This window comes from Canis lupus, chromosome 8 (genome assembly GCF_003254725.2).
Source record: "Canis lupus dingo isolate Sandy chromosome 8, ASM325472v2, whole genome shotgun sequence".
In the NCBI taxonomy this organism is placed as follows: Eukaryota; Metazoa; Chordata; class Mammalia; order Carnivora; family Canidae; genus Canis; species Canis lupus.
In genome coordinates, this window is record NC_064250.1 from 27,205,617 (window position 1) to 27,218,165 (window position 12,549).

Sequence of the window (12,549 nt, forward strand, 5' to 3'; positions counted from 1 at the left end):
CATAAAAGGTATAGAAAACAGAGCTCCAGTGTAAGTTGGAAATCCAAAGAGGGGGGAAAAAATCACATTTGGTCAAGGGTATTCAGGAATGGGTTCATGTAAGAGGTAGCATTTGATATAAACTCTAGAGCGTAAGTAGACTTTCAAGAGCTAAAAGAAATAATACAGCATGTAATAGCATGAACAAATGAGGATGGTCTGATGCAGAACAGTGAACTACTGGTTTGACTGGAGGAGAAGGGAAAAGAGAAGACTAAAAATATATGTTGAAGCAACATGGTGGAGGGTTCAGACCTTGTATCTCATGCTAACTATATCAAAGGGCTCTTTTGGTTTTATTAAGATGTTTTCGAACCAGTTGGAAATAACCTATTGACCTTCAAGTTCCACGCTTGCTAGAGCTGAAGATAATACATTTTGGAGAAACTCTCTCCGAGGAGGACAAGGCCTCATATACCCAGCCTATGAAACCATCCTGAGGAAGGGGGTTTTGGGTAGCCAGCAGACCCAAGAGGAAATGTATAGAAAGTGAAAAGAATTAAGAATGTCCTACATGCAAAAGCTTGTCAGACCTCAAAGAAATGAGAGGACACGGTAAGAAGGACTTACTTTATCTTCAAGCTCCTGTCTTAAGTGACATAAGTCCCTGTGATGTTGTTCTTTCATCTGTTCAATGACCAGCTCCGCCTCGATGCTCATATTCAATGGATTGCATTCTTCAGAAGCGAGCCCTGAAAACACATGGGATCTGTTGACCCTGAAGTAGGTGCTTTCAATAACACAACTGGCATCTGAGGAGGGGCATCCAGTAAAACCAAGAAATAATTTTTGGCCTAAATTACCACTAATAAGATCTATTAGGAAACCATAGAAGCCAAGAGGTTTTCTGTTTTCAAGCATAAAAATGAAGGTGAACAGGCAGTACAGTAAGATTCCTTCATGTGCAGACTTTGTACCGAATTTTAATAGAATCCATCTTTTTTAAGAGTAGATGGAGGTAGGGGTGGAAATTATTCAAAGGTGACCTACTAATTGAAAATTCTATGGAGTGAGTTAATTTGTTTAAACCAACCAGCCTTCTATCCATCCAACAAACACTAGGTGACAAATTAGCAGAGGGGCACTGTGGCAGAAGATGCCTGGAGGCATTTGCTTCATGGGTCAAGCTATCAAACCCACCACTCAATTACAGAAGATTGAGTATTATAATATTGATTTCCTATAGTGCAAGTGGAACCCCGTGTTAAATTATCAGCTGAAATTTTAAAAATAGGGCGCTGGATAGGAACTTGGATATAGGCAGTTTGGGAGAAAAATTCTCAACTCACACATATGAGTTCACTTCCACAAATGCCGTGATGGTGACTGAGAAGAACACTAAAGCAAAAACTGGACGCTGAGCTAGTACACAGACAGATGATTATGTCTAATACTATGTGGAAATCTCTCAAGGCAAGGGATTCAAAAAGGTTTTTCAGGTGGGGGTCCATAAGCAGTCAGGAGAAAGGGTATAGCTTGCATCTGGGACTGACAGTCTTGCCTTGGAGTTTCTTTTCATATATTCTTTCTTTTCAGTTGGCATATCCCCAACTGAGAAGTGATACTTGGGGTATAAACCACCCCAAGATGGCACAGCTTCACATATCTAGGAGGAGAACTCCCAACACTATGGAACACAGAAAACCTTCTGAATTGCATCATATGATCAGCTGGGGTCCATCCTCACAGTATAGTAAGGCTGCCAACCACATACTTAGAATCACAGGAAAGGTCTTAAGCCCTCTTCCTGTCCCCTCCCCAATCTCTTATTTATTGTAGAATAGATAAGAAAAGGATTAAACAAAACTTGGAAGAACCTATACTTCTATAACAGTGGGGAAGACTATGACAGAACAATTTATTATGAGTCCTTTCTGAAATTCAAACTCAAAATAGTGAGGAAAGAGAATACTAGGGGCTTCCAAACAACTCTGCCTTTCAACCTTGCCACTCAGAATCTTCCTCCAAGGCACAGTTAATCAATACTTACTTAACTTATTTGTTGTTTTACAGAGGCAATGCTGATATTTAACACAGCCAGCATGAGAAAACCAAATCCTGGTTTCTGGTTGGCCTGTTCTCCAAAACCATCATTAGACCAGTGAGGCACTCCTTAAGAAAGGGAGGATTCAGCAATAGCTCAATGTCTGAATTCTAACACTCCCAAGGCCTGGATTCTCAGACTTGTGGCCAGTTGTTGTTGTTTTTTTTAACAAAGCAAATATCCTTGTGGTTTGATTTTTCCATTCCTTTGTTGATGCATTTAAAAATCAGATAGAAATATTCTCATAAAGACTTTAAAGACAAATGAAAAACAGACCACAAGTGAAACAGCTCAAGCAAACAGTATTGCCAGGGGTTTTTATGTTTTGTTTTGGTTTTGTTGGTTGCCAAAGTTGTGCAATTTTACATTCAAACATGGCCCAAAAAGCAAAAACCAAAGGCACAGCCTCTGAAAAGATGATGTCCTAATGGCTTACCCTGGTCAGGCTCAACGCAATCCCTGCTAACATCAAGTTCTTCTGACAGAGAGTTCTTCAAGGGAAGTCTCAACACTTTGCCTTGTGTACGAAATTCTTCCAGCTCCGACTGGAGTTCATCCACTTGGTCTTGTAATACCTGGAGTGTAAAAACCAACACCAGTCTTATATGTGACAGCAAAAGCACAAGCAGCAAAAGAAAAAATAGCGAACTTGGACGTTCCCCAACTAAAAACTTTTGTTTTGAAGGATGTTATGAAAGTAAGAAGACAACCCACAGAGTGAGAGAACAGCTTTTGCAGATTATGTGGTCTGCTAAGGGACCTGTAACTGGAATATATAAGGAACTATTACCACTCAATAATAAAAAGACAAAAAAAATAAAAATAAAAAAAAAATAAAAAGACAATCCATTTAAAAATTAGACAAAGGATTTGAATAGATCTTTCTCCAAGAGATATGCTGATAAGCATTGGATATTTAAAATCCTTAGTCATTAGGGAAATGCAAATAAAAAACACAGTGAGGTACCACTTCATAACCCCTAGGGATGGTTAGATTCCAAAAGACACAGCAAGAAGAACTATTGGCAAGGATGTGCAGAAATTGGAACCATCATATTGGTAGGAATGTAAAATGGTGCAAGCCCCTTGGGAAAAGTTTGGCGGTTCCTCCAAAGGTTAAACACGCAATGATCTTATGACCCAGCAATTCCCTTCCTAGATATAGACTCAAGAGAAATGAAAACCTATCCATGCAAAAACTTGCACACAGATGTTCATAGCAGTATTATTCAAAATAGACTAACCCCAGTGTTCATCAACTAATGAATGGATAAATAAAATGTAATATAACCATATAATGGAATATAATGCAGCCATCAAAAGAAAAGAAGTGCTAATACATGCTACAACATGGATGAACCATGAAAACATTATGGTAAGTAAAGGAGGCCAGCCACAAAGGACCACATATTGTAGGTTTTCATTTACATGAAATGTAAAGAATAGGCATATCTACAGTAGAGTGTTAGTTACCTATGGAGAGACTATAGCTAAGTGGAGTGGGAGTTTCCTCATGGGGCGATGAAAATGTCCTAACATCGATTATGGGGTAAGGATTGTACAATTCTGTGCACACTTTGAGTGAGTTGTATGGGTGAATAGTATATTAATATATTTTACAAAAATAACTGAATGGATTTGGGGAATTTGGGGAGATAGAGATACAGATTTTACTAATGAAATCATAACTTTAAAGATCTATAAGGAAAACACCTCTACTCGATTTCAGCGAAGAGCCAAAACTTAATTGTAAAAGCGGCATTGTTTCACTTTTCTCCAAATGTGTACATATACTTCCTAGGAAGACAGCCTATGAGCAACCTCACAAGGAAGTGATGGTTTTCCTTACTTCTGCACAAGTACAATTTCCATCTAAAGTAGTCAGAACTCAGTTATACTTACCCTTGTTAAAAAAAATCTCAAATTCCTAAACTTAGGAGAGTTACTTTAAAGAAAGAAGTCAAAGATTCGTATTATTTATAAAGACATTTTTGTCTTTTCTGATAGGTATTGGTAATGACTTACTGGCTGAAGACTGGAGTTGTTTCTGCTTCATTTGCATTTAGTAAATAAAATAAGGAATGTGTTCAGGAAAAAAACCCAAAAGCCACAAGACAAGAGCAAATTACATCAGATTAGGTCTGAAGTATTTGATTAAGAGAGGCTCATTTTGGAATAAACTCATCAACATGACCACGTATTTCTCCACTTGGAATAAAACTATATTCTCCTCTAAGCACTAGCAATTTCTGACTGAGATAAAGCAGACTTAAATGTAGTTTGCATGATTCCCTAATATTTGGGGGATACTGAATAATAACAGCTAACATTTTGGTTAAGTGCTTATTATGTTCCAGGCTCTGTTCTAAGCACTTTATATATACTCACTCATTGACTCTTCACAACAACCGAGTGGGTACTCTTATGTTTACCATCTTACAGATGAGGAATTGAGGCACCCACAGATTAAGTGACTTACTTATGGTCACTAGTAAATGAGGAAATGGGATTTAAACCCAGGCCCTCCTCCACTATTAGGTTCTCTGTAGTCACTTACCCTACACTGCTGCTCATACTCATTTCTCATCTGTGTCAGCCTCTCTTCTTGCAGAAAGAATTCAGCACTGCTGGGATCAAGGTCACCAAACTAGAAAAAGAAAAGGACATAGCTTTCATTTTCCCCAACTGTCACTCTTAGACCTTTAACCCACCAAAGGCCCCAGTTTCTGGTGTTTGCCCAGAGTATGGTCTCTTGAGTATGAAAGGAATGTGACATTTAAACAGAACATTACCAACTGGATGATGGGAAGAACATACTAGAGTGATGTGTTCAACTAAGGCAGGGATCACTTCTCAGCACTAGGCAATGTTTACCTCGGATCCAAGCTCCAAAATTATATCCCTGCAAAACTGACGGCTCCCTTTAGACATCTAAATACTTCCCTAATAGAAATTTCCTTGGTGGCATTGCTTCTACTCTTTTGAGTAAACTACACTTTGGGCTGTGTATCAGGAGATCAAGTTTAAACAGATTTACCTTTTCTGCTAACACATTTTCCAAATTTCGCTGAAGTTTGTTTGTCAGATTTTCATATTCGGCCAGCTTCTCTGCATTTTCCAGAAGCTCATTTTCTAGACGACTGTTTTCCTGAAGATATTTGGGGAAATTAAATGGGTGCAGAAGTAAAAACAAGCAAACTATTACACCTTTTTATGTGATACATAAAGTAGTGCTCTAGACTGAGAAAATCTGTTCATCTTGAAGGTTTCAGTAGATGAGAAAAGACAAAAGTAAATATAAAAAAAATTGATATTTAGCTTATAACCCAAAAGTCTGCCTCCTCTTTCTTTGATCCTACAGAACTATGCTGTATAATATGGTAGCCACTAGAAGTCACATGTGGATGGTGAGCACTTGAAATATGTATATAGTACAAACTGAGATATACAGTAAGTATGTAAAATACCAGATTTTGAGAAGATAATGCAAAAATGTAAAATGGCTCAATAATAATTTTTGTATATTGATTATGTGTCAAAATAATGTTTTAGAGATACTGGATTAAATAAAATGATTCAGAATATCACCTGTTTCATTTTATGTGGCCATTTGGAAATTTGAAGTTCCGTATATAGCTTGCATCATATTTCTATCGGGTAGCATTGCAATATAATATTTAATGACATGAAAAACATTGTCAAAATTGGTTGCAGGATAAAGGTATCCTGTTCATCGGATAGCAAAAGAGAACTAAGAAAAGTATAAAAAGTAGAATAATGAAAATCCATTTCACTTATATTTACAATTTTATTTTGGCTTAAGGATGTAAAAGCTGCATATCAAGGTTTTTCATAACTTGTATGTTTAAACTATTATAATAAAATAACACATCACAAAAGGTCCACAAAAGATTATATATATATATATATATATATATATATATATAATACTAACAAGTATTTTTTTAACAAGAGATTTTTTACCCACATTTGCTTAAAAAAATAAATAAAACCACACAGACGTGCATTTTGACATATGTTCTATTCCAGTGTTAAAGGCTGATTGGAAGAACATTCTTTTCAAAGTATATTTTGCCAAAAGAATATAAAGCCAGTATATTTTTAATACATTCTAGTTCACACCCTCACATAGCAATATGGAATAAAAAAAGAATGTGCTTGAAGAGTTTTCTTCTTAAAAAAAAAAAAAAAAAAAAAAAACTTCTCCCAAAATGCCAGTTCTAAAACTCTAATCTTTCAAAGCATGTCTAAATTTAGATGTCCAAACAGTTAGGAGCAATCTCTGTGTATCAGGCCCCTGTTGTGGCTCTGCAAAGTCACAAATTAGATTCTGCTACTGACCACAGGGAAAATACAATCTGGACCTTGGGGAGGGAGGCAGACGTAGATCCAATTAATTATCTGTGATGTGCTATCTTCTGGCAAGAAAAAAGTAAGCATAAAGGGAGTGAAAAAGCCATGTGGTATGTGGTGTTGGAGAAAGCAGGGGAGGAGCATCATAAAAACCCACAGAGGAAGTGAGAGCGCCAAGGGCAGGTGCAGCAGGATTAGGGGCATGGTTCGGGGGCAGGATGGGAGGTTGGAAGTGTCTGAGGCCAGACTCCCTTCCAGGGGCCGTTGGTGCTACCAAGCTGCACTTTTACGAAGGGTCACAGCATGTTCTTCAGTCAGCTAACTCTGGTGGCCATAGAGAGGTTGGATGGATAGAAGAAAAGATGCACATAGGTCAGCTGAGAAATCCTGATGAATCCTGTTCAGAGGCTGCAGACATGGAAAGGAAGTGGATAAATCGGAGAGACCTCTCAGAGCATCAGCAGGTCTTAGAGACTGATGAGTGAGAGTGACCAAGATTTTAGCTTCTGTGACAGCACACGGTAATTGTGTAGATTAAAGAGAAAATTCAGAAAAGGACGCAATCTGATGGTTAGGGTGGGAGAAATGGCTCAGTGTTTGATGTACGGAGTTTCTGGAACAACAGTTAATAGTCTATGTCTATTTATTACCTTCCAAACACAGCATATGCAGCATCTCATTTAATCCTTATATTAAATATACTCTGAGGTAGGTATTACAATGGTGCCCATCCCGTGTGTCAGGAAACAGGCTGGGATAACGTGATCAAGGTTTTCCAGTAAGCAGTGGTATCCAGAATGGACCTAGGCAGTCTGAGTCCCCACCTCACCCCCCTCTATCTCTAGACTACACTGTATCATATCAGAGTCCAATAAAGAGAAAGATCACTTCCTCTCTTGAGACACAGGAAAGGACAGGAGGATGTATAATAAGGCAAAAGACATATTGGGAAGCAAAGAAACAAAGCTGATGAGCTCTGTGTGGCAGGAGACAATGCCATCTGCTCTGAACTGGGGATGGGGGCTGAGGTGGTGGAGACAGGGAAGGAGGAGGGCATTGACCAGGTGCCCAACGGCCCTAAGGACTTAGTGTAACTCAGGGGTGGGGGGGGTGGGAGAAAAAGAGCAAGATATGCTAATCAATAGTGTCGGCAAACCGGAAGCCTGGATACTCCTGAAATCTGGATCCCAGCAGGGACTCTACCATGTGTGGGTCACGACCCAGCAGGGCAAACTTAACAGGAATCGTGGGACTGAGCCCTGTGCAGACCCGTGGCCTTCCCTGCCGTATTTAACACGGACACAGGCCTGAGCACTAATAGGGTGATTACCTTTAAAGAGAGGGCAAGGCGGTCCCGGATGTAGTTCTCTTCTGTTTTTGCCTTTTCAATTTCCTGCTCAAGTTCCAAACGCTGCTTGCCCACCTGCTGCAAGATCTGTTCTCTCTCCTTTCGGAGTTCATTCTTTAGGGCTGCTATCCGTTCCTTGTACTCTTCGTCCAGTTTCCTGTGAGAGGGAAAGACCAATGAGCTGCTGTTAAACCCCTCAGAGGTCCGGTGCGGATCCACCAAAAAATGGAAACACAGAGTCGAAGAGACAGGAAGCTCCTCGAAGTATCGAATGTGTCCTGCTTTCCTTGAGGCTTGACCACACCTCCATCCCTCCAGCTGGGTGTGGCCATGCAGGCAGCAGGCTGAGCTCCAATGCCCTGGGCCAGGGTGGGGGGAAAAGAGGGACCTGGCCCTATCCAGTCGCACCTGAGGTTGTACTCATTCCGCCGCTCTATGGCTGCATGGTGATCATCCACCTCCGAAGCCATTAGAGACTTGAGCTTCTCAGCCTTGTCCAGATCTGACCGTAGCTTCTCTTTTTCTCTGACGACTTGATCAACTCGCTCCCTAGAATGGGCAAGAGACCGAGTCAAAGGGAAACTGTCTCTAAGCAACGAGTAGACCCAAAAAAGCTCTTGCCTGGCTTGCTCCGACACAAAAACAAAGCCAAGACAACCCAAGCCCTTCCAAAACAAAAAAGATGTTTCCACGGCTCCCTTCACAAACCTAATGCAAATCTGAGTGTTACCTTGTCTTCATGGTAGTGAAAGGATAGGAGATTAGCCACATGTGCATACAGAATGTGTGCCACAGGCATCTGAGGGATTTGCTGCACCAGCAGGGAAGGGAATGGGGCAGGGGAATCATCCGCTCAACTCACAGTAAATGGCGGATCTCAGCCTTAAAGCTGGCCAGCGCTGCCTGGTGAATACCACTTTTGGTGCCCAAAAGTTCATTTTCAAGAGCCAGTGTCAATTCTGTCAGGTTCACATTTCCATCGAGACTGAAATCCAAGGCCTAGAAGTGAGAACAAGTTGAAGACGATCACATGTTCTGTCCTCTAAAATGGAAGCAGTCAAGGGGAAACAAACTCAGAGAAGTGAATGTATAGTCAAGAAGTTGGAGGATTACATTTCCTTAGTGATTGCATAGGGACAATCTTCAATTTTCTAAGTTCTAAGGAAACAGTAACATACTTATTTGCCTGTTTAAAAAAATACCACCTGGCACTGTAAATAAATACAATCGTTCACTAATCTTTACTAGCCAGAGATCAATTAAAAGCATGGCACTTGTCAATAGTTTAGGAGTTAAAAACATGGAAAGTAGTTAGCAACAGACTCCTGGCTAAAGGGGATAAGAAAAGTTACCTCTGATCTCTGAGATCTTGTGAAAATAAGAATCATTAAGGAGAAATCAATTCAAGTCAGTTTCAAAGGCATTAGAATATGGACGCCTTGGTGGCTCAGTGGTTGAGTGTCTGCCTTTGACTCAGGGCGTGATCCTGGGGTCCCAGGATCAAGTCCCACATCAGGCTCCCCACAGGGAGCTTGCTTCTCTCTCTGCCTATGCTTCTGCCTCTTTCTCTGTGTCTCTCATGAATAAATAAATAAAATCTTAAAAAAAAAAAAAAAAAGGAAGAAAGCATTAGAATTTTTCAATCCTCCCCTAATTTGTCATTTTTCTCCCATTTTAGCTGCAATACCTTCAGGACCTCCTGGCTGTTCTCAATGCCCTCTTCTTGCCAGGAGTCGAGGATTTTCTCCACCGATGCATAGCCCATCCCATCGTCCAGGCAGGAGAAGACCCGAAAGCCAATGGTACTTGTCATCACAGATGGGGTTGTGGTTCGTCGTCCACTTTCATCGAAGGACTAGAAGAGGAGACTTGAGCTGGGTCTGACATTTCAACCAGACATTGACCCAAACTGGATAGTCCTGACCACGATGAGCAGAAGGCATGTCTCCCTAACACTACCAGAAAAACAAGTCATGCAGCCCCTTTGATCTTTCTTTCCAAAGTGAGTTGAGAATGCAAAACTTATCAAAAACAGTTGATCTGGTGGGGAGTTCCTTGACACAGACATGTCTCCACCTAAAACCAGGTTTCTTCTGACCCACAGCTACCATTAAGGGGCATAATTAGTGGCTTCCCACTCTGTCATTTATGGTCACTTTTCAAACCCAACTTTTCCTTCCCAATGGTTTAGTCGTTCTTTTTCTTTTGCTTCTCTTTTTCTCCTTATTCTTCTCCAGACAGCAGACTGATTCATTAGAAACTACTCAAATGGGTTTTAACTTCTACTCACAAAGAAATCACTTCCTATTTATTTCTTACCTGCATGGAGAGGTGCCTTTTCAACTGTCTGTATGGCGTAGATGCAGATGGTGTGAGGGATTTTCCATTTTTGAACAAGCCATAGAAAAAGTCTTCCACACTCATTGTACCATCAGGATCAAGATTATGGAAGACTTCCTCAAGTATCTAGAAAAGAATAACCACTTACTTTCAATATTTTCCTCGAAATAACATAAGGCCCAAAGTACATCTGTGGCCAATAGAAATCGGTCTCACTGTTGACTCTAGGGCTGCAGATGATAGAACATGTACCTTAATTCTCATTTTATAGACATTTATTTACTTTTCTGGTAATCTCTCCTTCCTCCACAAACCAAATAAATGTCCATTTTCATAATCATGCAATTTAGCATTTGAATGATTGAATGTTCCTTCTCCTATTCGTACTCTTAAAATGGGTAATCTTTAATGTAGCTATACATTATTCTATGGATTAAAAAATTACTTTAAAAATATAAAGGTACAGCTTTCCAGTGTTGTCATAATAGAAGTAAGTTTGAACTGGGGGCACCTGGGTGGCAGAGTCGGTTAAGCATCTGACTCTTGATTTCAGCTCAGGTCATGATCTCAGGGTCATGAGATGGATGGAGCCTTGAGGCTGGCTCCACCCTGGGCATGGAGCCTGCTTAAGTTTCTCTCTCCCTCTGCCCCTCCCCAACCTTTCTTAAAACAGAGAAAGAAGAGAAGAGAAGAGAAGAGAAGAGAAGAGAAGAGAAGAGAAGAGAAGAGAAGAGAAGAGAAGAGAAGGTAAAAGAATGAAAAGGGAAAAGAAAAGAAAAGAAAAGGAGAAAGAAAGAAAAGGAGAAAGAAAAGAAAGAAAAAGAAACAAAGAAAGAAACAAAGAAAGAAAGAAAGAATTTAGACAGTCATTAAGTCATTATATTGCAGTGTTACTACATGATATTTTGCTTATACTGAATTTTTGCAATTGGTATGTTAGCACAGCAGAATTTGGCCTGGGACAGATTGCAATGATCTATGAGTTTGGGTCTGAAACCCAAGACTTGGGATTTAGAGTGCTACTTGGAACAACACTGCACGTTTTGGGTTTTTATTTTAATGCTTTAACACAAGAGAAATGAAGATCAGAGAAGACGGATTTTGTGTGTGCCCAATAGAAGGATCCAAGAGATGTAAGAGAATTTTGTCTGGTTATTTTGTATCCTCTAACAGTAAGCAAGGAGTCATCGTGTAGAGAAGGAGAGACTGGACTACAGTGCCTTCTAGGGGCTTGCCTAGGAGGTGATTTGTCCCCTAGCTCAACAGTGGAATATAAAGGGATGAATAAAGCAGCATGAGTCATTGATACCACAAAACAGGGAGGAAAGGCAATGACCTCCTTTTTCCTGGTAGCTGGATTCCTCTTTACTTCAAGGGCTAAAGTTTTTCTCTACAGAAACTCCTCTGTCGTACAAAGCAGATCACCTGAGGATCTCGTTAAAACGCAGACCCTGATATAGTTAAATCTGGGGCAGGGGACTGAGAGTCTGCATCTCTGACAAACTCTCAGGTGATGCCCCTGTTGTTGAATGGTAGGGAAAAAGGATAAGCAGCAAAATTACTCTTGAGGCATCAGTCTGCAGTGGGGTCCATTCGAACAAAGGCTTCTCTGTGACACATCTTCAAATTCTGAATATCCATTTCATAAGTCTGGACTATTACTAGGATTTGTCATCTCATAACTACTGATTTTATTCTTCATGTAAGTGCCTGAGGCATTGATCTCAAATGCTTCTTTCCAATTCACACCCAATAGAAAACATCCATCTCTATTCTTTTTTAAATACCACTTCCTCTAGGGAGGACTCTGGAACAAGAAACCATTCTAAGGAGTGGAAATCTTTAGAAGAACAGTTCCTAAGAGAGAATTATATGGAAAACCAATGGAAAGGTATTTGGGGTGAAATTCTGAGGCTATTAAAATCCCTTAGCATTTCTCTTAGCATTTGTCTCATTCTTACCAATCAAAAGAACACTTTACTTTCTTGGAGGAGGAGGCTCTCAGGACCATCAAATCAGAAGTCACAGTAAAATCCAGGTGCACTGACAAGTTAACAGGCATTATTTCGGCTCTAACCTTAGCTCTACACTGCTTGGTCCTGTGATCTTGGCCAAATCAACACACAGATTCCATACTGCCTAAAAACCCATCACCTCATCCACTCAAAGTCATGGAGCAAATGAGTCCCGCCAGTTACTGTACGCAGGGGAGTGGGGAGGTGGTGAACAGATGGCTGTGGATTCAGATGAAGGCAGGGTTGGGCTGAACAGAATGCAAGTCATATGTGTAATGGGGGCATCCTTTGCACCCTGTGTAGGAGCCAAATCTAGAACCCTGAGGACATTCTTACTCCTCATGACATACCAGCCGGGTCTTGGATGGTTGATTTCCCATTGGGAAATG

The 12,549-nt window shown here is 40.3% G+C and overlaps 1 protein-coding gene across 17 annotated transcripts in view; it reads right to left on the reverse strand.

The window, feature by feature from the left end:
* Nucleotides 1-12,549, reverse strand: part of NIN (ninein) — a 98,577-nt gene that overhangs the window by 36,192 nt on the left and 49,836 nt on the right. For all 17 annotated transcript variants that reach the window (XR_007412317.1, XR_004818095.2, XM_049113152.1 and 14 more), the window contains 9 exons: nt 10,125-10,271; nt 9,493-9,660; nt 8,668-8,804; nt 8,214-8,354; nt 7,788-7,962; nt 5,121-5,231; nt 4,641-4,730; nt 2,520-2,658; nt 610-731 (listed from right to left, as the gene is read on the reverse strand). Coding sequence is in view for 15 of the 17 variants with exons in the window: in XM_049113152.1 (XP_048969109.1) it covers nt 610-731; nt 2,520-2,658; nt 4,641-4,730; nt 5,121-5,231; nt 7,788-7,962; nt 8,214-8,354; nt 8,668-8,804; nt 9,493-9,660; nt 10,125-10,271 (1,230 nt within the window). In the remaining 2 variants the exon portion in view is untranslated. The remainder of the gene's footprint in view (nt 1-609; nt 732-2,519; nt 2,659-4,640; nt 4,731-5,120; nt 5,232-7,787; nt 7,963-8,213; nt 8,355-8,667; nt 8,805-9,492; nt 9,661-10,124; nt 10,272-12,549) is intronic.